The sequence below is a fragment of the Apis cerana genome, linkage group LG5 (genome assembly GCF_029169275.1).
Source record: "Apis cerana isolate GH-2021 linkage group LG5, AcerK_1.0, whole genome shotgun sequence".
Taxonomy (NCBI): domain Eukaryota; kingdom Metazoa; phylum Arthropoda; class Insecta; order Hymenoptera; family Apidae; genus Apis; species Apis cerana.
This window is the reverse complement of record NC_083856.1, coordinates 12646995-12673619: the sequence shown is the minus strand read 5'-3', so window position 1 is coordinate 12673619 and position 26625 is coordinate 12646995. Positions and strand designations below refer to the sequence as shown.

Below are 26625 nucleotides of genomic sequence, written 5' to 3'. Positions count from 1 at the left end.
GAGAGAGAATAATGTAAAAATATAAACATATTTTTAATATGAATGCAAATTGTTATTTTCTTGCATTTTTTTTTTTTTTTTAATTTTCTCACACGTGTGTGAATTATTTGAACATTTGCAATGAGATTATATTTAGATTTATACAAATTTATTATTATACGAACACAGTAATTACTAACAAAATAAAATGCATAATATTTTGTAACGTATGGGAAACAGATCTACTATAAATGATATCATTGAGTATTACATTCTGATCAAAAAGATCAATCTTTCCACAATGACACAATCGTTGAGTGTTCTCAGGTAAAATATCTATTATTGAATATAAAAATGTCTTAATTGGGCATATTTCGGTGCAATTTGGTATTTTCAAAGGAATGGTGATATCATCTACTCCCGTGTAATAATTAATCTGAAATGATAACACATATATTTTTCATTATTATTTTTTTAGGACATTTTAATTCGTACGATGAATTATTTATTTCCTTTCAATTCCATTTCATTATCATTTCGTATTTTGTTACAATTATTATCAAAAGAAATATTTAACATCATACATAAAAAAAGTAGATATTTTGATTAATTTTAATCAACTTACATACCTTCACACCATGACTTTCCGTTTCATTGTCAAAATAAAGTTCAAAAATCACGGATGCTGCCTCGTTTGGAATATGCGGTGACCACAAATTTAAACTTTTCAAAACGCTCACGATATTTCTTTCGTTTCCGCTGTACATCATGAGCTTTCGTTTCCTCGGCATGTCTCCCTTGATGTACATCAACAAATTCACTAAAATCTCTCTTACGATTGCCCCACCATTTAATTTCTTCTGTAAAGGAGTTTCCCAAAGGAGATCGTATTCGAGCAACGACACGTTATACATTCCCCCATTGGGAAAGATATCTTGTGCCCAATATGGAAGCGGTTGATTTAAATCGGCCTGCAATAATACCACTTTTTATTCGAATAAGAATAAAAAAAAAATCATTATAAACGATCTTCAGATATTTTCAATCCTAAAATATCTATCCATCTATTTCCTCTATTTTTCAACGAAATCATAACAATTTATAAAAGTATTCCTTACCTTCGTTTCAAAAACAGTATATAGCAAAGCCACTTCCGATGGTCGTCGAATATTCATCCCTGTGTAATTCGATATATAATCGAACAAAGGTAAATGTTGCGATATTCTTTCTCGCACGTGCGACGTATTTAATACTTTCCCCATCTCGAGAATAAAATTTGGACACTGTATCCCGAGTAGCAACGTATCTTCGTGCGCAGGTATATAATCTATTATAAATAAAATTAATATGTTTGAATAATCTTTCAATATCTCTCTCTCTCTCTCTCTCTCTCTCTCTCTCTCTCTCTCTCTCTCTCTCTCTCTCTCTCTCTCTCTCTCTCTCTCTCTCTCTCTCTCTCTCTCTCTCTCTCTCTCTCTCTCTCTCTCTCTCTCTCTCTCTCTCTCTCTCTCTCTCTCTCTCTCTCTCTCTCTCTCTCTCTCTCTCTCTCTCTCTCTCTCTCGTCTTCTCTTTCTTTTTTTCTCCCTTCCTCTCTCACTCACATACATGCACGCATGCGCACACACATATTTTCTCATATACAAGTACCTATAGGTATCGGTTGCCAATTTATATCAGCGTTCCATCTTTGCTGTTTCGCCGGAGGCCAGAGACCCGCATTCACTAATTGGCCGGCTAATATGGACAACGGATACTCGGCCGTTTGCATTTTTGCCGTTTCTTGCATGTAAATCTTACCGAGAAATTCGTCGTATATCGTTCGTAAATGAACTCCTAGATTGTACATGTTAAGCATACCGATCTGTTGAGCAAAATGCATCGAAAGTTTCACTCGTTCGTAAATTAGGATACGTATATACATACAAATGATGAATTAAACAAACATTGTTAAAAATTGTTATATCAATTAAATAATCAATCGACGTTTCGTTTCGTTTAAAGCTAACTGCATTCTTTTTTTGCCATTATGTCATGAATATATCAAATTGTAAGATGTTAAATTAAAAATTTGATTTATTGAAATTTTATCTTATTAATATCAATATTTATTCCAAAAAATATATATATATATGTGTTATAATTTTATGTAATGATTAAATTATAATATATATATATATATATACTTTTTTTTTAAATTCATCACATATCTTCGTAAAGAGATTGTACTTACTTTGGGCATGGTAATCGGAGCTGTGTTAAAGTATTCATAAGTTAAATTATGCGGTAAACTCGTCTCGTTGCTGTTTATCAATTCCGAAATTGGAGCATACGTTTTATGAGCGAATACCTGAAACGAATTTCGAGACGGATAATATTAAATGTTATTAATATTATATGTTGCATGATATTCTTTACTGTTTGTCAATTGAAACACATCGTTTCTTACGATCTGTACTAATTCCAATTCCGGAATGCATTCAACAAAACTGATCGATGTATACATCACGGTATACAACAGAGGCAAAATCATTTTCTGTTCGATTTTTATCTCGCGATAGAAATTCCTAAAACAGAAACAAACAGATGAATAAAAAGAGATACGGATAAAGGAAGAATCTATTTATTTATCGACAAAATGAAACGAATAGAAAAGATACAAATATAAATTTTCTGATTGTTTGAAGATTGTTTCCTGGAAGAAACATAAAGTGAATAATAAATATCTAATTCTCTCTTCGAATCTTTCTAATCAACAAATAATTTCTTCTTTCTCGTACAAAAAAAATTTTTTTTTCCTTGAATATTTTCACTTACTTTTATCTATTATTTATTAATTACAAAATCTCGTCAACGATACAATATACATTAGTTTGCCTTCATATATACAAGTCGCACAATTACTGAACCAATGGACAACAGATTATTCACCGATCAGTGATTTTTCTTTTTTTTTCAATTGTCCGCGTAATGTTTTTTTTTTCTTTTTTTTCTTATTCACAATACAACAATGACACTGATACTCGATCTCTACTTTTCGTGATAACCGCATCTACTTCTTGTGTGACGATAGCGATCAGATAAAAGTGTACTTGTCTCTGAGCATCAACACGTATAAATTGAATCGGTAACCTTCGCGTGAAATCGTCAAACTTATCACGGGCGATGATCTGTTGTCGAGTTTTTGTATATCTGGCAATCAATTCGCTCCCAGTAAAGCTTCGCAATCAAAAGATGTTGTAAAACCGTTTCTCTCTATCATTTTTATTTTTTTCCTCTTCTTTCACTTTTCTTTCGTATCCGTAACCGTGTTCAGATATATTATAATTGTGTATACATATACGAATCTCATGATCTTAAGGGAGAGATTGGAATTCGACGGTAAGTACGTTTTTAATTGCTTCTTTTTTTTTCGTGTGCATTTTTTTTTTTTTATTATTTCATTAATACACTTGTTATTGTATTTATATATGAAAAATCTGATGATCTTGAGAGAGAGATTAGAATTTAGAACGTTTTAACTGTTTTTATGATAAATTGTTAAATTGTTTAAATTGTTTTTATGATATTTCGCCAATTTTTTTTTCTTTTTATTTCGTTAATATACGAATTGTACATACACGATTATCTAGTAATTTTAAGGGAGGGAATTTACGGGAAAAACATTTTAGCTGTTTTAATTGTTTTTATGATATTTCGCCAATTTTTTTTTTTTTATTTCATTAATATACAAATCTAACGATTTTAAGGGAAATTCAAATTCACGATCAGAACGTTTTATGGCTGTTTTTAATTGCTTTTTTTTCGTGTACGTTTCGAATTTATGATATTCCGCCATTTTTTTTATTTCGTTATTATAGGAATCTGATTTTGAGAGAGAGGTTAGAATTTACGATAAGAGCGTTTTTTAATTATTTTAATTGTTTTTTTCAAGAACTTGGTATTTCGAATTTATGATATTTCGAATTGTAGATTATACGAATCTGATAATCTTAAAAAAGAGGTTAGAATTCACGATAAGAACGTCTTTAATTGCTTTCAATTGCTTTTATGATATTTTGATCATTTTCCTTTTTTATTTAGTTAATTTAAGTTAATCGTGTACGATTAAATTTTTATTTTTTCTTCTGGTAAATAAGATAGTAAACTATTTTATTTCTTTGTGTCTGTGATTTTTACATTATCTTCGTTTTTATTATTTTCTTATTTCTTCTATTCTTTTATTATATTTTATTATCTTCGTATTTATTTATTCGTTAATTAGCGTGCAATTAACGAAATATGATATTTTTTATATGATATTTTATATATATTTATATATTTATCATTTTGTTCGATGTTTAAAAAAAAAATTTCATTATATTTCCTTTCAAAATTTTTTGCTAATAACAATATAAAACGCAATAATAAATTCAAATAACGAGTTTAATATTCTATCAACCCATTCTATTCAAAAAGTGAATTTTTTAAATCCAATTCTGATCGAAAGATCTTTGCATACAATCTTTGATACAAATAAAATTAATTCGCGTTATTTTTATATCACCAATCATTAATTTTATTCTAGATTTTTAAATAAAATTCGCGTTAAAACGAAAAAAATTTCACCCAATTTCGTTCCACGAAATATTTCACATTTACTATTTATCTACAATGAAAAAAAAATATACAACGAGTAAAATTAATTTTTATTTTTACACACTCGTTGGCTTCATTCTCGTTCGAGCTCGTTTCCGATTTTTAAATAAATCTCTGTGTGTGAGTTAAAAAATTAAAAAATTTATGGAACGAAGAGAGAAAAAAGAAAAAAAAGAAAAAAAAAAGGTAATTATTTTGCTCTGATCATTTTTCCGTATCATTAACCCGGTTTCTATAAACTCGTTTTGTATCAGTCGGACATAAACGGTGATATCATAAATCGTGAAACCTTATCATCGACAAATTTCAGGTTTCATGGATGGTGTTCACGTGATAAAACACGCGACCACGTACCCAACATGCATCGAAACATTTCGCGGCAATAACGGGTATATTAACATTACTTAATATATATATATATATATATATATATACACCCGTTAAGATCGAGACGGGGGATACATCATTTTAATTATCTTTATCGAGAATTTACGTCAAATGAGAAATTCATCGCTTCACTTCGGCCCACGTGATACTACATATTACATATTATAGCGTACTGCACACACTGTACAGTTTTATCTATCGTGTGCACACACGCATATATATTATTTCTTTTTTTCCATCCAAATTATGCGTACTTATTCTTGGAACAACCAAATAATTCCTTTTTCAATTTAAGAGTATTATATTCAGATTTATATCAGATTTATACCACGAATTTAACGATTGTATCGTGAGCCACTAGTCGAATAATTGTTGAGATATGAACGGTTGAATCCGTGTATAACATTAAGTATACAATAAGCTATCAACAAGACTGAGACACTTAAATTCGGACGTAAGCGCTTAGAGTTTCACTTTTTCATATTTCGAGAGAGAAATGTAACGTTTGGCCGACGCCGGAGCGTAATATAAATTCGATATATATATATATATATCGTCCGTGTATTATTTAATCACAAGTTCAGTGACAAATTTGTACATTTCGAAGAGCAAGAGGTAAGATTCGTTTGTCTTTTCTATACGATATTTACGATACGTCGAAGTTGGATTATTTATTTTCGGTGTATCTTTCCCTGCTTTCGATCGAATTTACGCTTATTCCCATTCTTAGAGGAGATTATTCTATACAAATTTACACGTTCTTCTTTTTTATTCAAAACGTGAAATTATTTGTCAACTCTTGTATACTGTTTTATCCACCGATGAAACGTAACAAATAAACGGAAAAAAGGAAGAGAAAATATCTTTCATCTACGGATGATTAAAATAATCGTACACAAATATGTAATCTTCCAGCTCTTGATATTTCGATACATATATATATATATATATTACTTATGTTTATTATTACATTCTTCGTGTTAACAATTTAGAAGAAAATTGAATGTGCGTATTTTATTTTCACGATACAACAACAACAACAATGTTTTTTTTTTCTTCTCTCTATTCATCGTATTTTCTTTCGAGTAATGTTTCGCAATAATACTGTAATACCGTAGACGCTAGTCGTAATTAGTTAGCGAAGGAAATCAGGAAGGCGACGATTTATCTTTGCTCTCGTAAGGAAATTAATGCTTTTTTTCTCTCTCTCTCTCTCTCTCATCGTACGTCAAATGTCAGTCACATCACTCGTACTCGTTCGTTCCTCGTAGTTTATGTAAGTTCGTTCGGCCAGACCAATTTTTCCGTGTAAATTCTTGATTATCGTTTTTTTTTTTTTTTCACGAATATCGCGAGTTTTTGCACAGGTACGCCGAGATATTTTTCTAATCGGATGAAAATTGCTCGAATATTTTTAATGCCCGTGTAAATATCAAGACAAGATCTAATTAGTAACGTAGGAGTCGAGCGTAATCGTGTTAGAATTTTTTTCTTAATCTACCTTGTACAGCGCTTGCTGTACGTTTGCATTACAATGTTGTGTCCACGTGTGACACGTGCAGTTTCGAAAATTTATTTACGAATTTTGAAATTTTTTTTTTTTTTTACCTATCACTTTGGTTTTATTGTTTGCAATGACGAGTGTAAAAAAATTTATTTACGAATTTTGAAATTTTTTTTTTTTTTTTACCTATCACTTTGGCTTTATTGTTTGCAATGATGATGAGTGCAAAAAAATCAAAAAATTTGTATTTTTTAAGACTTTGCAGATATTTTGTAGATATTTTTTTATATTTTGCCGTGGAAAATGAATGAATAAATAAATAAATAGGAATTGTATTATTGTCCATCAAAAATTATTATGCATATTTTGATTTCTGAAATATTTCTTTATTTTTTATGTTTGAAGTGCGTAAAAAAATATACAAATAAAGTAACGTTATGTCCTTTCTTTTTCCTTTTTTTTTTTTAAATAAAAAAATACATCAACTCTGAATTTTCGAAACGTGGATATAAATACCTTATCGATTTTTTTTTTATGCGATGTAGTTATTTTTGGAATCAAACGATAAAAGAGTACATATTTACATTCGATTGAAAACAAATAACGGTACCTATCAAAAAACAATTAAACGGGAATTAATTGATAACGCGCGATTAAAAAAAAAGAAATTTGGATTTATTCGAATTTTAAGTAGAAATCAAAAGTGTACCATAATCTGTTTAATCTAAATTTCAATTCCTCGCTCGTGAAATAATAAATCGCGCAATGTATTATTTACAGTAATTTTTTTCATTGCAAGCTAAATAACACGTAAATACGTGTTGTGTTCGTTACGTTTAATTAAATGAATTTGTTCGATTAAAGGGAATTAAATATCTAGAAAAGGAATTACGAATTCGATGGAAATCACGTGACGTTCTGGGAATTTTATCTGTCGTGTCATTAGTATCTGTTTATCGTGAAAAAGCACATTAATTAAAATTGCTGAATAATTGCCAAGTCTTGCTAAGTTACCAGATCGTGAGAAATGCGCGCATGCGCGTATACGTAACGATTGGATAGATAAATAACTGTCAAATTTCGGGAAAAATTTGGAAGAAAAAAAAGGAAAAAATCGATCTGAACGTAGATATATATGCACATATATACACGAAATGAAAATTTACGAGTCATTCGGGTTCGATGCATCTTAAAATTTTTATATCTTTTCGATTCGAGAGATTTTTAATGACCCCTCGCGTATTTATAACGCAGAAAACGCATTACGAATACAATAGTGACCGATAACTGTATTATCCATTATTCAGTACTGTTCATTAACTCGAACTAATAAAAACTACTATTCAATTTGTTGAAATTTTCTTTATACGTTTTTACGCTTAAGAGGTGATTGATTTCAAAGAGGCAATAAACCGTTTTTAAATATTTGGAGTCCAAAAATAAGCGACAATTACGAATAAACAGCTCCCCCTTGTGTCTAAGCAAATACGCAATATGCGGAACAAAATTTGGATATTATTTGATAAAGGAAAAAAAAAAACTTTTTAAATAGCTTGGTTAAACGTTCGATATGTATCGAATAATTAAAAAAAATATGTATGCATTATGTGCAATTATGCATATGGGCGGCAATTAAAAGGGAAAGACACAAGGAAACGAAAGAAATGAATAATCCAATAGGAAATTTTCGTTGCGTTATGTTAATATTCATACGTACCGATCTTGATAATTCCCATGATGTATATGTTTTAATGACACAGCTTGCAAGGTCATCGTTCGTATACATATCGCGTTTCAATTTCGAAAAGAAGCCTAATACGGTTTTTCTTATCGCTTTTGAGGGCAGTTATGTTATGCGCACGACATAGATCAAGGAAACGGGGACTTCCATTTCGTGCATGCGTTTACTTATGCACGTTCGAACGGCACCGAAATCAACGATTGAGAAACCATTCCGGAGAAAGATATGTCCGTTTGACGTGTTACTCTCCTTTAAAATCATTTGCACATAGGGAACATGGCCAGTATTTCACCGGCTTGTCTCACAATCGATACTTCACTATTATTAATTGCTTGTCACCGAGCTATTACGATAGGTATCCATTTAAACAGTGCAAACGTAAGTTCTATTTCAACTGGAAGAAAAATTGCGGGAGACAATAGCAATTACAAGTGGTATAAATACAACAGAATCCTATCCCCGCGTTCAGTTGTTTTCGTTCGACGATTTTTCTTTTCTTTTCTTTTTTTTTTTCTTTCTTTCTTTCTTTCCTTCCTTCCTTCTTTCTTTCTTTGTTCTTTCGTTGTTCAAGTGGAAACGATTAGATAAAAATTGTATGTAAATTAAAAATTCGCTTTAACGATAAATAGAAAAATTCTCTTTTTCCCATTTTTTTATCACAATGATAAAATAATCATCGCCGAGATAAAACGAATCAGTTATCGCGCCTTTTTCCGGGATCTTTACAGGATGATTTAAATTTTTAGTCCAAATTTTTAATCTTTACAACTTATTCTATGTATAAATCGTTGCATCGATATCTTTTCGAAATATTTACAGAAAATCGTGGAACAGTGTAATTTATTCAAAAGTGACGTGGTTAAACGTATAAATCGAGATTTTATTGGTGTCAAAAAAAGTTACCAGTGGTTAATGCACTTATAATTTCTGTATTAAATTCTGTATTATTAAATGAAAAATATTGAATATTGAATATTGAAATTAAAAATCGAATGTCTTGTATATCTCGTTTGATATTTCGTTAGAGAGAGAAAAAAAAGAAAAATTGGTAAACGTAGAGAAATAATAATGGACGAATCGTGGTGGAGAGAAAAAATAAAAATATTCCTTGAAAATTTAGGAAATTTCAAGTTGTCACTAAATATTGGTTAAATGGGTCGTTTACTTTATTACCCCGTACCTAACGGTAAATTTCTGATGCGGAAAACATTTCATGGAAATTTTCTCACTATCGTTATAGGTTTTACATATAAAATAGATACTAGTTTTTTTCTTTAATTTAATCGTTATCTTATATTCCTCAAAGCGTATAATAGTGTATATTTGAAAATTAACATTTATACGTAACTGTTCGTACAAAGTTATATTTCATTCTACGTATCAATTAATGCTTTACACGTGCAGTTATTTACCATTTAATTTATAAGCTAGCCTTTTTTCTTTTTTTCTTTTTTTTTTTTATCAACAAACGTGACGATAGAATCTATAAAATTGCCATAGAAGATGATTATCGATTTAATTTAAAATCGTGATAAATGATTCGGATGAAAGATTTAGAGGATATTTGTATTTTTTTTTTTTTTTTTATCTTTCTTGCGCTTCGAGAAAAATAATCTTTTGATAAATGGAATAAATTTCATTTCGAACGTTTCTTCTTGATTTCAGATTGAATGGGAATAATGATGACTTCGCTTATCGATCTTAAAAGATTCTCATCGATGAGTGTAATCGCGATTTTGGCGATGGTGGTTGGCGTCCAAGCGGAACTTAAACAAATAAATGTGGTGAGTAATCAATAACGAATTTATTTATATTTAAAATTTTTCCATCGTAAGATATTCGTTCGAATTGCGAGTTTCATCGAATTGAATCTTTTAAAATCTAGAGAAAAATAAATAACACTGTTTAAAATTGAAAAAAAAATAAAAGATATAATTCAATTCTACATGCGATTTGTACAATTACATAGATATTCCGGCACGGCGATAGGATACCCGATGAGAAAAACGAAATGTATCCGAAAGATCCTTATTTGTATTACGACTTTTATCCACTGGAACGTGGCGAATTGACTAACGTAAGTACTTTGTTTCTCTCAAATTAAGCTTATCGATGTAAAAAAATATATTTCTCGATACTAAAATTTAAGAATTCAACGTAATTTTCGTTCGATTAAATTCGATTTATCTGTTTTTTTATATAATTTTTATCTAAATATGAAAATTCAATAATTGAAGTTACAAATTATAGTTCGATAAGTTACTTCAGTAATTTATTGTTCAAAACATAATAATAATCGAAAATAATTGTGATAAACAGCCGAAGTTATACGAAAAGAGGATCAATTATATTAGCTAGGAATAAATGTTATTCGAACATTTTAATAATTATTTGAAGTAAATTTATTTGAGATTTTTAACTTACTTTTTCAATTGGATTAATATCTAAGTCTGTTATTTTAGTCAGGTAAAATGCGAGAATATCAATTGGGACAATTCTTGAGAGAGAGATATGGTGACTTTTTGGGAGACATTTACACGGAAGAATCTGTCTCGGCTCTCAGTTCGTTCTACGACAGAACGAAAATGTCTCTGCAACTCGTACTCGCAGCGCTCTATCCGCCAAATAAATTGCAACAATGGAACGAAGATCTGAACTGGCAACCGATCGCCACGAAATATTTGCGCCGCTACGAGGACAATATCTTTTTGCCAGAAGATTGTTTGTTGTAAGTTAAAATACAAAAATGTTTTGGAAGAAATTTCCCCTCAACTTCCTTGATTTCAATCGTAATTCTCTCGTTTTTGCAGATTTACGATCGAATTTGATAGAGTATTGGAATCACCGCGTGGAAAGTACGAATTCTCGAAATATGACAAATTGAAGAAGAAATTGGAAGAATGGACCGGAAAAAATATCACTACGCCATGGGATTATTATTACATCTATCATACACTGGTGGCTGAACAATCTTACGGTCTTACTCTGCCATCTTGGACAAATAATATATTCCCAAGAGGAGAATTATTCGATGCGACGGTATTTACATACAACATAACCAATTCGACTCCTTTGTTGAAAAAACTTTACGGAGGTAATTTGATAATAATATTTCTTCTTATTTATTTTAATTCCTTTTCCTTATTAAGTTTTAATCTTTCTTTCTTCAATTGTTAGTTTTTTCTCTCTTTTTTTTTTTTTTTTTTTTATTACTGCGATACAAATTTCACAACTAATGTTATATTTTCATTAGTATTATATCAGTTTCACGGATTCGTTGATTTTGCACAAGTATCAATCTTTCAATCTCATATCTGTTTCTTTTTTTCTTTTTTTTGTTAGAAAAGAATTTCAATCTAATATAAAATATCGTGTCACTTTGTCGTATTGCCATTTTAGGTCCGCTTCTTCGAATATTCACCAAGCATATGTTAGACGTTGTATCGGGTACGCAAAAGAAAAAGCGAAAGATATACTTGTTCAGTGGACATGAAAGTAATATCGCCGCTGTCTTGCACGCTCTTCAACTTTATTATCCTCACGTTCCTGAATATTCCAGTTCTATTATAATGGAGCTTCACAATATCGAAGGCACTCACTATGTAAAGGTACGTAATGAATTATGCATAAACCAATATCTATATTTTTATACGAAAACAATATTTTTAAAGGCATATCTTATAAATTAACCTACAACCTCGATAGCGGCCAATTTACGATATTGTTATGGACATTGATCCTTCGCCATATGCAAATATATCATCTCAATTATTATTAATAAGTTAATTACGATGTTGAATATCGAAATATGATATTGAAAACTTTTCGAATAATTTTGAGGATAATTATATTCGAAACAAATTAATCGTTTTGTTTCATTTATTCGAGCTTCTTTAATTCTTGTTTCTTCTATATTTTTAATTATCGATTAATATCATTGCAGATCGTTTACTACTTGGGTATCCCGTCTGAAGCGAGAGAACTTCAATTACCCGGCTGCGAGGTACTTTGCCCTTTGTACAAATATTTACAATTGATAGAGAACGTGATCCCATCGAACGAAGAGTTGATTTGCGATAAAAGATTCGCCGACGAGTCGGCAAACAATTTGTCAATCGAAGAATTAGATTTCGTGAAATTGAACTTAATAAGGATAGCGGGTACTGAGAATAAATAACTATTATGGGAGAATTAATTAATTTGTCAATCAAAACGAAGAAAATGAAATATGTGTTTAAAGTATTTACTTTACATGAATGAATGAATTTGAAATAGTTAAATGAATTTATCATCTAATTGATATTAATTATTTATTAATTATTTATCGATAATCCGATACGAGAAAGAAAAATACGAAGAATGTGATTCATATCTCTTTAACTATGTTCAAAGGTCATCCTATAAGTAATGCTATCTTTTCATTTATATCCACTAACAGTATTATTCGGCTAATTTGCTTTTTTTTTTTTAATTAAAAACAGTATTATTGCTAAAATTCAAACTTTTTATTTTAGTATTAAAAGTATTATTTAATTTTTAAAACATTTAACATTATATTAACCGAGAAATGGAAATGAGCATTTTATCGTAATTATCATATTGAGATTGTATAAAAAATGCAATCGTTTATTGCTTATTTCACAAATGTTTTTGATCATATTTATCACGAACGCAAAAAAAAAGTTTACACGTGTAAGTTTATACAGTGATATACAGAGAATACTTGATTCTCTAATTTTACATTGATTATAAAAATATATATTGCAAAATTTGTGCATATACGTACATTTTACACATAAATATACATATATGTATATATTATATATATATATTATATATATATATATATATATAATGACATTACTTGTAAGATGACATAATGCATAAAAATTTTTGCATATGAACATGTACTGAATATGCATAAATGAATATTGACACGAATCAAATAATTAATTATTTTTTATATAACTTAATTATTTATGTTATATCCCAAATATTAATTATTGGTCAACATTCGAAACAACATTCAAATTTACTTAAACGTATAACGATATTTATATTATTATGTGTAATTATTATTATTTTTTTTTAACGCAAACTTTTCAATCCAAATAGTAATAGTTAATGCACCTCTAATTTAATGAATTATTTATTTTCTAATCAAAGTACAGTCACAAAAAAAAGTATGTTACGGTACTTGAATACATATTTATTAAACACATTGTATATCAAACAATTTTATATTGTTATTATTTATATATTATTCTAATTATTATAATATATCATTTTTTCCATTATTTCAATCAATATATATTACTTTGTATGCTCAATGTTTGATTTCGTTTTAAGAATTTAATAATCTTAAATATATATAATTGTATACAATGCGTGAAATATTATTTCTACATATTATATACATGTGTATATATAGACGAAATCAAATATTTAAAAAAGATAAAAGATAATAAATAAAATTGATTCACAAAACGGAAAATCTTTTTTTCTTATCCTCTATTTCCCTCAAAATTATTTCCTTTGAACGTTTAAAATAAACTATAGAGACGTCATGTACTTACTTATTTAAGCAAAAATATTTCTCTCTGAAATATTATTGACAATGATTATTCCCTATCGTGGCGCGAACTTCCTTCGAAACATTTAGCCTCACGAGATGATTCTTGCTACTTAAAAAGAATAAAAATCTCGTCTTGTATATTTAAAGAATCGTGGTCTTTACATAAATCAGTCACTTTTCCAACGAATTCGAAACCTCGACTTTATCCTCGGATCTCTTCATTTTCTGAACATCAATTTTGAAATAATTTTAAAATAACGTGATGTTTGTGTACAAGGTAAAACGTCTTCTCTATTAGTTATCAACACGTCGCATGATTCAGTTTGCAATTTTTTTTTTTCTTTTTTTCTTTTACGCAATACTTGTCGTTATTGCTCTATTGTATGGAATATGCAGATAAGAGCATAATAATTCACAAAATACCTGATACTGAGACGATGTGTTTGCTAATTTCAAAGAAATGAAACGTGTTTCAACAAATTTAATTTACATGACAATCAGTAATTACGACAATAAACTACTTCGATCGTGAATGGCAATTAAAGATTAAATTTTTATCAAATTATTAAGAAACAGCAAATTACAAGAATTGTATATTAACGTACTAATATCTCTAAATTTAAATAAAAATCGTATAATTTAAAAAATGATTCAAAATTAGGTAACTGATTGCTTATTTTATCATGTTTGAGTACTTAAATCTTAAAGTATATAATTTATAAGGAATTATAAGGAATCTCGCTTCTTATTTTTGAAAAAAAAAAATTGCAAGAATATATGTGATAAATTCGTTCCACGAAATTCAGAATTTAAGAAATTTTGATTTTCTCGACTATCAATGATCGGAAAAAGACGTTACGCGTGTGACGCGTAGGAATTCCCTCCTACGTTAATTTTTCTTCTCTTCCGGTATTAATTTACCAATTCGAAATGATCTTCAGTCTCAATCTGGGCTAATGTTTGTACGTATTATCTTTCCAATCTTGTCTGTAATTCCGTAATTTATATTATATTTTTTAATAATTTATATTGAACATATAAATTACATGTGTTCTTTTTATCACCGATTTTTATCTTTTTAAATGTTGAAGAAAAAAGTATAAAACAACGAATTACATGTACACGGATTTAAATTAATTTTTCCAAGTAAGTAGAAAGTTATCTCAGTTTCGTTATACTTTGCAACAATAGAAACTCACGTTTTTATGCTCATCCTCTTGAAAATCCCTTTTTTAAAAAAAATAATATCCTACCATTATTGGCTTATCCTTTCATTACGTATGCATTTATTATTCGTCATTTTGACACAACTGCGAAATCGACGTCGAGTATGTACACTTTAACCAAAAAATTTGCATATACGTATTTCTGGCACAAAACGATACGATCTTTCTGATTCTGATTTCACCACCGAATATATCGATAAAATTGTTCGATTTATTTTTAAAATGACTTTGTACGATTATTAAAATGACAATTTTTATATTTTTCCAAGAAAAACAATAGCGAATACGATTACGTACATATTAGAATTAATTTGATTTGCACGGATAGCTATATAGGCCAATGATATAAGCGAATCATTTTCTCTATTTCACTTTTATATATATATGATATGTATAATGTTATTATCCTCGACGCGAAGGCAAACAGTTGAAATTCGATACTCATATTTCGATCATACGATCGAAAGTGTACAAACATTGTAATCATCTCTTCTATAAATCTGAAATACGCGTAAGTAATCCTATGATTTGATCAAAATGTAAAAATAAAATAGGAACGAAGAAGAATTTTTTTTAACAATAGACTATAGTACTATTAGTTGAAAGAATTAATAATTTTTTTCGATACATACCATATTTCATCAATGATTTATCTCTGAAATTCAATATTTTAAGAATAATGGAAATGTTTTAAAAACTTGAACATTAATAAATTACAAGTGAATGACATTGTTTATAGATAACAGTGCATCTTCTTCTAAAAATATCGAATCAATATTTTTCGTTATATAGGTAGAATAAAACAATAATGAAGCTTATAGAAATCGATTAATAAAATCCGTTTTTAAAGTATTGTCATGTATAAAGTATAACATACTTTTTAAAATCAATATTTAAATATTGCAATTATAATAATATACATATTTCTGAATATCAATATTTGTAAAATAATTATCAACACGTGTCATACATAAAACATAAGTTCAACGTGTATATATATAACAAATAATGTATAAAAGAGAAGAATATTTTCGAAATAACATAATGTACAATAATGTTACAATAATATTTATCGATTCGTTTTCGAATTTTATTTCAATTTTCAATTTTGTTTTTTTAGATTATTTTGTATTGGTAAAAAAAATGAAACAAGGTATTCGATCGTTGTGACATTTTTCGATAGCCTATCATTAGATAAACCTATTGTCCCCTATATAAAACTGCGTTGACATTAGATTTTTTTATATTTTAAAATACCAATTCTTCATAGTTTTATCTACTATAAACATATGAACATTTCTTGAACGAAATAAAAGTACACTCAACAACACGGTAAGATTTTAATATAATTATTGATATTACAAAAATAGCAAGATTTATTTAATAAAAATAGAAACAAAATATTATATAGAATCTTTTCCAATTTGATATACAATATTGGTATTTGGTACAATATAAAACGTGATCGAGTGAAATTGAATAAAGTTACACAAATTTATTTGTTAAATTATATTTCAATTACTTTTAGAATAATGAGTACCACGTGGATTTTAAGATTCATCGTTTGTCTCCTTTGTTATCGAGCATCTTTGGCAGAACTGAAACTTGTACAGACGATATTTAGACATGGAAACAAAATGCCATCGAATATCAAATTTTATCCCAACGATCCTTATATTAATTATACTTACGAGCCGGCGGGACGAGGAGGTTTAACAAATGTACGTGTAATATCATTTTTTATATAATCATTGTGTGATTCTAATTAATTTGTACATTTCTAATTCTTCATTTTTAATTTTATGTATAAAAAGAATTATATATAAAATGAATTTGATTAAATAATGCGAATTAATTATGAACAAATTTTAATTAACATAGGTTGGTAAAATGACCATATACAAAGTTGGGCAATTCTTTCGAGAAAGATACGAGGATTTCTTGGGAGAAATTTACACGAAAGAAAATATTTGGTTTCGCTCGGATGAAATGGAGAGAACCGAAATGAGTGGACAACTCGTGGCAGCTGGACTATATCCACCTTCCAAAGAACAAAGGTTCTAAATTTAATGGCTGCCAATTTAACAATTACATTACTATGTAAGGTAATTTCATAAAAATTCATTTTAGGTGGAATCCAGATTTGAATTGGCAACCTATACCTGTATGGACGATATCAGGTACTATGGATTGCCTTTATAACATTCAATTTTCTTCAAGATTTTATACGTTGAGAAACATAGTGGAAGAAACGGACGAAGATGTGATACAATTTGAAAAAGATAATAAAGATATTTATAAATATTTGTCCGAACACACAGGTGGTAATATCACACAGTCAAGAGTGTTCACATTATATCAATACTTATTCACACAGGTATTTTTTCAACTTTTAAAATTAATTTAAAAAGATATATACTTTTTTACTTATACTTTTAGTTTTTTACTTTTTTAATTATATAGAAAACGTAAAATGAAATAATTTTTTTTAGAGAGATGTTGGTTTAAAATTACCAGAATGGACGAAATCAGTTTTTCCTCACGGAAAACTTGAGGAATTAGCTATATACGACATTTTGATTCGTACTCGTACTCTGGAATCGAAGCAAATATCAGGTGGTAAGTTTAAATTTCGTTGTCATTTTTTTCTTATTTTTATCGAAAAATAAAAAAATTCTAAAAATTAATATAACGTGATTTCATCGATTTATTATACTATTAACAATTGTTTCATTCGAAAGGAATATGGATTCGCGAATGGTTGAATCATGTTAATGATCACATAAGCAAAAAAGATTCGCGAAAAGCGTTTATGTATGCGGCACATGAACTAAATATCGCATATATACTTTCTGCATTGGATAATTTCGATAATGAAATTCCTTACTATGGTAATAGTCTGATGTTCGAATTACACGAAGACGATAATAAATATTATGTTCAGGTAAAAAAAGTACTTTCTATAAAAAATAAATTGATATGGGATATTATTTTTGAAATTGAAAGATGATTAGTAAAAATGATTAAAAAAAATCACATAAAATTAAAACTTTTCAAAATTAATTTCTATTTATTACTTATATTATTTTTACAATTAGATTTATTATTACCATTATTGTTCACAGGTACTTTATAAAAATAAGGATAATATTCGAGTTCTTAAATTTCCTAATTGTGATAAGATGTGTCCATTAGATGAATTCAAGAAATTCGTAAAACCTTTAATATCGATTAATATGGAAGAAATATGTGAACAAAAATAAAGAAATACATATATTTTTTTGTATTTTCCAACCTTTCTTTCAAATTTTAAATATATTGTAAAAAAAATTTCAAAATTTTAAAGAAATTTTCCTTTATATATGTATCTATATATTATAAGCGATCGAATTTAATTTTCGAGATATTCATAAAAAACTTGGTACTGTTACATTGAATTATTCTATCTAATAAAATTAATTTATTATGAAATATATTATGAAATATATTTATTATGAAATATTATTACAAAATATATTTATATCTATTGTGATATTTGGAAAAATTATTTATATTTATATTTATAAAATATATATCTCTTACGATATATGAGAACATAAAAGAAACAATAAAATTAATCAAATTATTGAGCTCATGTCGAGCGCATTTTTATAGAGTTAATATGGACAAAGAAAATAAGTAGAGAGAAGAATTAGAAATAGAAAGGATAAAAAAATTGTAAAAAAAAAATAGAAATGATTATTTGATACGAATTGCTTATCAGCACTGTCTCGGGAATATTAAAAACATCTTTTTAAAGGTAGAATAAAGTAGAATAAGAATTAAGAATCAGCACCATCTTTTGAGCGCTTTTAAAAACATGATTCTATAAAAGAAATATCTTTAATATTCAAGAGATGGCGTTGTGAATTTCTATTCTATCTCTAGTTTTCTTCATTATTTTTTATTTTTTTTTTATGTGTTTCATTTGCAAATACTCTAGAGATGGCGCTGATTTTCATATTTTTCTTCTATCTATGTTCTTTTCTCATTATTTGCTCTCCTTGTCTACACTAGTTCTTGGCGCGTGACTGTGACCACGAATAAAGTGAAAAGTATAAATTGCTTATATCAAGGAGTATATTTCCAAAGTCTTGTAATGATAAATTTGGGAAACAGTATAATTACAGCCATCATTGATTGATTATAAACTTTTGAAAAAAAAAACAAATGACTTCTTTAATAGAATTTTTATATTCAATTATGTAGTCAATTTTATTTTGACGTTCATTTGAAAAGTAAACATTAGTATCATATTTATATGATTATAATAATTCAATGAAACTTCACGCAATATCATATAAAATATGCAATAAAACTTATAATATGATTTAAAAACATATTTAAAATACAATTTTAGTTTAATTTCTTAGTTATGGATAGATTTTTACATATCGATTGGTAGGTACAAAAAATTGGAGTACTTTAAATAACCTAAATTGTTTAAAAATTATATTTATTATTATATTATTATTTGAATTATATATTTAAATTAGAAAATTACTAAAATAATTATTTTTTCTTTCTTTCTTTTATTTAATAGAAAGTAAACAATATTCATAATTGTAAATTTCATTTATATTTATTAATTTAACAGGAATTGTCCATTAGAAGACATAATAGATGATACTTTTATTAATGAAGAAAGATTAGAAAAAGAAAGTGTGATGCATAGGATTATGACTGGAAATTTTACAGATCCATTTAAAAATATTGAAGAAGATTATCAAAATGTTAAAATCAATTTGATTAAAGATATTGATCCTGATTTAAATGAAGAAAGTAATAATGACATTGAAATAAATGAAGGAGAAAAAGAATGTGAATCTAAACAAATAAATAAAGTCAAATGTTATGTACCTGGTATTGTTAAATCAATATTTAAGTTTCCTAAAAAGTCTTTATTAGACAAAGAACAACAAGCAATGTGTTTAAGAGTTTTATTAAGATTTTCAAAATCTGGTAAACCAAAATTAACACGAAGAGAAAGAGAAGAATTACAGAAATATATGGTATGTAAAATATATAAAACATATACAAAATTATTGAATTAATTTTTTTCTGATATCAAATTACATGTATTATTATTCTTTATGATATGTAATTTTATATTCTTTGTATTAGGATTTGAAACAAATAATATCTCAAGAACAAGATGAATTTTTAGAATTTGCAAAAAGCAAATGGCATGAAAGATCATTCAAAATTATATGTGAAGATTATATAAATTTACATTGGAAATCAAAATTACAATATATTTATGAATTACCTAGATATTATACAGAAGTAACAAGCATTCCATTTGTAGCAGATAAAAACATTGATATAACATTTATTTCTAACTGTTTACAACTAGTAAGTAATAAAATATTATATATCTATATATATAATATATAAATATAATTGGAATATAATATTATTCATTGAAATTTTCATTGTTTCATTGAAATGTTTCATTGAAATTTAAATACAAAGTTCTTATAGGGTACATTACAAAAGATAGAGTTACCAACTTTCACTAAACCATGTATGCTGAGAATAAATTCAGAACAATTACGAAAAAGATTTTCTTCTGATCAAAATAATTCTAATAAGACTTTATTTTCTTATAAATTACCTGTAAGCGAAGATGTAAATTGTCAAAAATTGGCTGAAAGTAATAATGTGGATTTGGTAATTTCATCAAGTGGCCTTAAGTGTTTGGTAAATAATATTGGACCAACAAATCCAAACTCATGGATTTTACCTTTTATAATAAAAAAACATAATGATAAAAATGTTATCTATATAGATAAACCAGCACCACCAGTTGCTAGTACTATACCAGAAAAAAATACTTGGGTATATAAATACATTCTTAAATATTTCTTTTTCCATACAAAAAATCTACACAAGTAAGATAAAAATTTATTCTTTAAAAATTTTATTTTTCTTTTTGATTGTATTATAATCAAATTTTAATTGTATAGTAATAGTAATGAAGAACATGATGATAATATATTTGGAGATATTAATTCTGAAGAACTATTAAAATTAGAAGAAAAATATGAAAATATTTCCACAAAAAGTAATAATGAATCATTTTCAAATATGTCAGAAAAAAATAAGAATTTTGAAGAAATTTTAACAGAAGAAGATATTAAAAGTAATGTAAATTCTTCTGAAATAATAAATTGTAAAGAATATTTATATAACACATCTAATATCTATAATGATGAATCTTCTATGAATAATGAAGGTAAAACTATTTTTGATATTTATATATACTTAAATTATAAATTAATTACAAAAATAATTATCAAATAAATTTTTTATTAAAAACTTTTTATTAAAAATTATTAATTTTTTTAATAATTATTATTACGTTTGTTGTTATAATAAATATAATGTTTATAACAATAATTTTTGTTGTTGTTATTATTATTGAAAATGAAGAAAAAAATGAAAAATATTAAAAGTAATCAATTTTATAAATGAATAGGTATAGAAAATAAATGCTCTGAGATGACAGAAGATAATGTATCATACAAATTATTTACCATTGGACAACTTACAGAACAAAATGAATTAATGAAAAATATTACCAGAGAATATAAAATATTAGTTCGAACAAAAACACATGGATTTGAGGTCCGTATATCTTATATTATTTAATATTTTTGTAACTTAATAATAAATATTTTTAAAAAATTTTGTTTTTTTTTACTTTTATTTACTTTTATTTTTATTTTACTTTTATTTTACTTTAATTTATTTTACTTTTATAGATTTTACGAAATAAAGTACAAAGATTGTTATTATTAACACCAAAATTAGAACATCAAGTTGATTTTGGTGCCGAAGCTGTAACATTAGAAGAAGCATTGAAACAATGGATATCTCTGATTTTTAGACCTAATACATCGCTTGCACGAGGTAAATTATTTATAATATATAATAAATTATTTATGTATATGTATGTTATATATATTCTTTATATATTGTTTATATATGTATAATAAATTGTTTATATATGTATAATAAATTGTTTATATAATAATTTATATATATATAAACAAAATATAAACAAAATTTAAATATTGATTTGATTAAAGTTAAGACTAATTAAGTCTGTTTTAAAAATAAGTTTTTAAAAAAGAATATTTTGATCATACTATATGCTATATAATAATATAATATATTGAATTATTAACTTTTATTAAATTAATAGTAATAAGACATTATAATAGTATTGAATAATAAAAATTTTCATCCTAATATTGCAAATATCGTATCGTGTAATATTTATTTTAGTTCGAATATCTGCAAAAACATCGGAAATATTGCAAATAGAATATCGCACAGCAATGTCTATAAATAACGAAATCAAGAGACTTTTTAATATAAAAGTCGAAGATTCTTTAATAATTTTGCATAATGTTATTCAATCTCTTGCAAATCTATCTCCAGGACATTATATTATGAGACATACAATTAGAAATGGAGCATTCGCTACTGTTTTTAAAGTAGCAGAAAATCCAGGGTAAATGATTTAAAATATATTGTTGCAAATTTATTTATTTAAATTTTTTTGATTTAAAATAAGTATTATTGTCCTTTGTATTAATTATTATTTTTATTAATTTTTATTTCCAGAAAAAATATTCTTGATATGCATACAATTTATGGTGAACAATTTCATACTTTATCTAATTCTTCTTGGATTCCATTGGATAAAACTATACCAACTCCAATGCTTAAATGTTTTGAAAGAATGCCAGCTATGTTTTATCCATTAATTAATACATATCGTAATAATAAAAAATGTAATACATCTAAAGCAGGTATTGTATATTAATATTATATAACTATTAAGATATATTATATATATTATATCTATATTATATATAAATATTATATTAATAGTTATAATCATTTAATAAATCATAATTAATATTAATAATATTAATTTTTTTCTTAGGATCTGTTCGTAGAAGTTTGAGAAATAAGAAAAAAAAATAATTAAATTTTAAAAATTAATTAAATAACTTGTTTTTAAAAAGATACTGTGATTTTCTATCATTATTTTAACATACAAATAGAAAAAATATCGATAATATGTATATATGTATAAAATATCACACTTGTAATATTTATAATTTTAAATCAACTATATTAAAATTATATTAAAAGCATTTACTTAACTAATTACACAATAATATGTTTTATTTATATTTAAATATAATTTTTTATAAATATTAAATTATAATTGTTAAATAATTTATTAATAATATAATTACGTCTCTTTAATAAGTGCAAAGTATTTTCAAGTATTCAATATTTGTTGATATTAAATTAAATATTAAATACACAATGAGAATATTTTAATACATTTATTTTTATAAAGATTTTATAACAATTGATGTAAATATTAAATTTTTATTATAAAATATATAATTACTTATAATAAAAATATAGTATATAATTATATGATTTAATAAAATATACATCATCAAAAATAAATGTTATTTTATTATATACCATAATAAATACCACATTAATTCTTTTGAGATTCTTTTTAATTATATAAAAAATAAAATAAAATATTGCTTTATATCCATCTTTTTAATTAATAAATTGATATATATATTTTAAACAAATATGTTATGTTCAGATTATTGAAAACACATTCGTCATATATTTATAAATATCATTTAAGTTTAAGAATTCATTATCAAATTTATTTTTTATTTAAGTAGAAACAAGCGAGAGTAAAGCTTTTTTATAATCACCAGATGTGTCGCCCTAAAATATTAATAATTATCAATTTATTAAAAATTCAAAGAACAACTTTTTTGAAATTATTATTATTTAATTTTTATTTTTAGATATATTAAAGAATGCATTAAATATTTAAATTCCATAAAACATAAAAAAGTAATAAAAAATAAATACATACAGCAATCCAACTTTCCAATGATTTTCCATAACGTTCTTCAAAAGCTTTTTTAATATCACCTAAATCAATTTCACTTCGAGAAACGATAATGCGAATTAATGTTCGATCTTTTGTTCCAATACCATGCATACTGGCATACAATCGTTCAGCAAAAAAACCAACTTTTGATTTTACACATTTCACTGTTACACAATAAATATCAAAGAATTTTATATTTAATATATATGAAATCAAATTTTTAAAATATATATATATAAAAATTTTATTATCATTATCATAATTTCATTATTGAATAAATTTAAAAAAAAATATTTACCTATTCCCAGTAAACCTTTTTCAAGATTTCCAGAAAATTCCTTTTTAATAGCAACTTCAATATCATGCCCAGATATTTTTTCATATTCAATAAAAGTCTGTCTTAATTGTTGATAACTACGAGTTACTAAAATAGCATTAAATTGTGATTCATCTGTACCCCATTGTTTTTCACCTATATATAATAAAATTATATATAATAAAATATATATAATAAAATTATTTTTTTAAATAAATAAATTAAGTGAATTTCAACAATCTCAAAATACATTGGGAAATTTTTTCCATGATTTATAAAAAACAAAATCTTTTACAACTTTATTTACTATCTACATTTTATTAATTCAAAAAAGATTTTTTATCTTTATATACTTTTTAATATTAAAAATATTTTTGTAATATATTTTTGTGATATTAAAAATAGTTTTGTTATATATACCAGCTTCATATAGTGCTTGTGCATCTGCTATAGCCTGAGTTTGATCTATTCCTTGATTTTCATCTCTATTTGCTTGTACAAGAGACACTAATAATCTCTTAAAATGACCTGAAGTATCTCCTTTCAAATCACTTTCAAGAGATTTTCCATATACTATTAAAAATAAAATATATTAAAATTTTATATAAAGTATATAATCTATTTAATAAAAATAATATTATTATCAATTTAAATAAATAAAAATATTAATTTCAAAACTTACAATTTTCATAAAATGCTGCAATAGTACGTATACCATAATTACTCAAAGTACACAAAATTTCTACAATTGCTTCTTCATCAGTTCCTAATCCACTAACAGCATCATGCAATTCTTTAGCATAATAATGAGGTAATGGTGTCATAAGAGCAATTATAACATCTTCTAATTTCCCTGTTAATTCACTTTTTAAATCACTAATCAAATCTTTTCCGTACAAAGTTTTATATGCTTCAGCAATTTCTAATCTCTGAACAATTCCTCTTCTTGTAAGTACATCAATAATTGTTTTCTCATCAGTACCAAAACCTTTCATTGCTTTACGTAACAGTGCAGCATCTGCATTTGCATCAAATGGTTCTGCAGGATATACTGTAGGAGTACACTATAATAAATAATATATATTTTTTATATTATTTTAAATTAATCATATACATTTGTTTATTGTTTAGTTTGTATTTTTATTTAACATAAAATTTTCATATAAATAAAAAATACAAATTATAATTAATTTGATAAAATCTGTTTGATATACCAATAATTTTTTATTTTTCTGAAGTTAATTTTTTATTCTTTACTTTTTTTTTAAATTTTCTGAGAAAATTTTCATAAAAAGAATTCAAAACTATCAATTTTAAATTTAAAAATCTACTGATTATGCAATAATAACAAATAAAAATATTTGCAAAAATCAAATTTTTCTATGAAATTTAACAGAAAGAATTAATATATTAAATATAGAGAATAAATATTAATTCATAGAATAAATATAATAATTAATATAAATAATAGGGAATAATTAATAGGGAAAAATAATTAATTCTTAATTCATTGAAGTCTTCTATGATCTCATAGAATTTTTATAATAAACAAATATTTTATTTTAAGTGTTATATAGTAAAAGATCTATTTCATAAATAATCATTATAATATGCAAATAAATTGAACATTAATTGATTTGTTCAAATGAACGCGATAAAAATATAGCTGATCAATTCTCATACCAGAAATAAATCAAATTGATTAATAATCGCATACAGAAAGTTGTAATTAAATTTAAATAAATGTACTTACTTTAAATGGATAATACTGTTGTTGTGACATTTTTATCTGTATAACAAATTGTCTAGAATAAATGAAAATAATTATTAATCAATTCAAAAAAAATACATAAATTATTATCGCTATATAATCATAATCATTATTTTTTATTCTCTTACAAATGTAAATATTCATATACATAAAAATGTACTTACAATAAATATATTTAAAAATATGTACAAATAACACTGTTTTCGAAAAATAAAATTGGAATAATATCGAATAATATCAAAGAAAACCTTCACGTTTAATAGCCGGCAAGCCAATAGCAGGCACACCCACTTTCATATATCACGTCATTCGTATTCTGTATTTCTTTGAAGGCTTACTAAGTAAAGAGTGAGTAATAAGTAAGAGAAAAAAAGGTCACAATGCTTCCAATGATAAAACTTTAATATGTATTTATACCTACACAAATTAATGCAATTAAGTCTTTTCTATTTTTAAAAGGTTATTCATCTTCCATATATATATATATGCGATATAT

The 26625-nt window shown here is 25.8% G+C and overlaps 5 protein-coding genes across 18 annotated transcripts; 3 read left to right on the top strand and 2 right to left on the bottom strand.

Annotated features, from left to right (window-relative positions):
* Positions 1 to 38: 38 nt before the first annotated feature.
* LOC108003327 (venom acid phosphatase Acph-1-like) lies at positions 39 to 13958 on the bottom strand. Of its 3 annotated transcripts, none has more exon segments than NM_001328488.1 (7): positions 39 to 415; positions 609 to 950; positions 1098 to 1306; positions 1627 to 1840; positions 2210 to 2326; positions 2426 to 2543; positions 8223 to 8277. In NM_001328488.1, coding segments are annotated over 6 exon segments (1227 nt in total). In that variant the 5' UTR covers positions 2510 to 2543; positions 8223 to 8277; the 3' UTR covers positions 39 to 154.
* On the top strand, positions 3092 to 12459 carry LOC108003328 (venom acid phosphatase Acph-1). Of its 7 annotated transcripts, none has more exons than XM_062074565.1 (7): positions 3092 to 3357; positions 9912 to 10030; positions 10216 to 10323; positions 10709 to 10974; positions 11057 to 11340; positions 11646 to 11854; positions 12190 to 12459. In XM_062074565.1, the coding sequence occupies exons 2-7, from the start codon at positions 9917 to 9919 to the stop codon at positions 12421 to 12423; spliced, it is 1215 nt and encodes a 404-aa protein (XP_061930549.1). In that variant the 5' UTR covers positions 3092 to 3357; positions 9912 to 9916; the 3' UTR covers positions 12424 to 12459.
* An 8-nt stretch (positions 13959 to 13966) lies between the features above and the next one.
* On the top strand, positions 13967 to 18522 carry LOC108003329 (venom acid phosphatase Acph-1). 6 transcript variants are annotated; one of them, XM_062075411.1, is made up of 8 exons: positions 14766 to 14967; positions 16168 to 16379; positions 16576 to 16768; positions 16929 to 17104; positions 17178 to 17424; positions 17540 to 17666; positions 17789 to 17991; positions 18173 to 18522. In XM_062075411.1, the coding sequence occupies exons 3-8, from the start codon at positions 16580 to 16582 to the stop codon at positions 18308 to 18310; spliced, it is 1080 nt and encodes a 359-aa protein (XP_061931395.1). In that variant the 5' UTR covers positions 14766 to 14967; positions 16168 to 16379; positions 16576 to 16579; the 3' UTR covers positions 18311 to 18522. The 6 variants fall into 6 exon arrangements, with proteins under 6 accessions (XP_016921000.1, XP_061931396.1, XP_061931395.1 ...); XM_062075414.1 differs by lacking the exon at positions 14766 to 14967 and adding an exon at positions 15482 to 15558; XM_017065511.3 differs by lacking the exons at positions 14766 to 14967; positions 16168 to 16379 and adding an exon at positions 13967 to 14098.
* Positions 18523 to 19000: 478 nt separating this feature from the next.
* On the top strand, positions 19001 to 23870 carry LOC108003276 (uncharacterized). The gene is made up of 10 exons (XM_017065440.3): positions 19001 to 19487; positions 19684 to 20098; positions 20211 to 20441; positions 20571 to 20980; positions 21056 to 21324; positions 21568 to 21716; positions 21854 to 22001; positions 22380 to 22608; positions 22722 to 22909; positions 23047 to 23870. Exons 1-10 carry the CDS (start codon positions 19462 to 19464, stop codon positions 23085 to 23087), a joined length of 2106 nt encoding a protein of 701 aa, XP_016920929.1. The 5' UTR covers positions 19001 to 19461; the 3' UTR covers positions 23088 to 23870.
* Positions 23444 to 26613, bottom strand: LOC108003343 (annexin B9). The gene is made up of 8 exons (XM_017065537.3): positions 26551 to 26613; positions 26294 to 26466; positions 26112 to 26163; positions 25041 to 25422; positions 24779 to 24931; positions 24341 to 24514; positions 24025 to 24206; positions 23444 to 23870 (listed from the first exon to the last, which is right to left on the bottom strand). Exons 3-8 carry the CDS (start codon positions 26139 to 26141, stop codon positions 23817 to 23819), a joined length of 975 nt encoding a protein of 324 aa, XP_016921026.1. The 5' UTR covers positions 26142 to 26163; positions 26294 to 26466; positions 26551 to 26613; the 3' UTR covers positions 23444 to 23816.
* Positions 26614 to 26625: the final 12 nt, after the last annotated feature.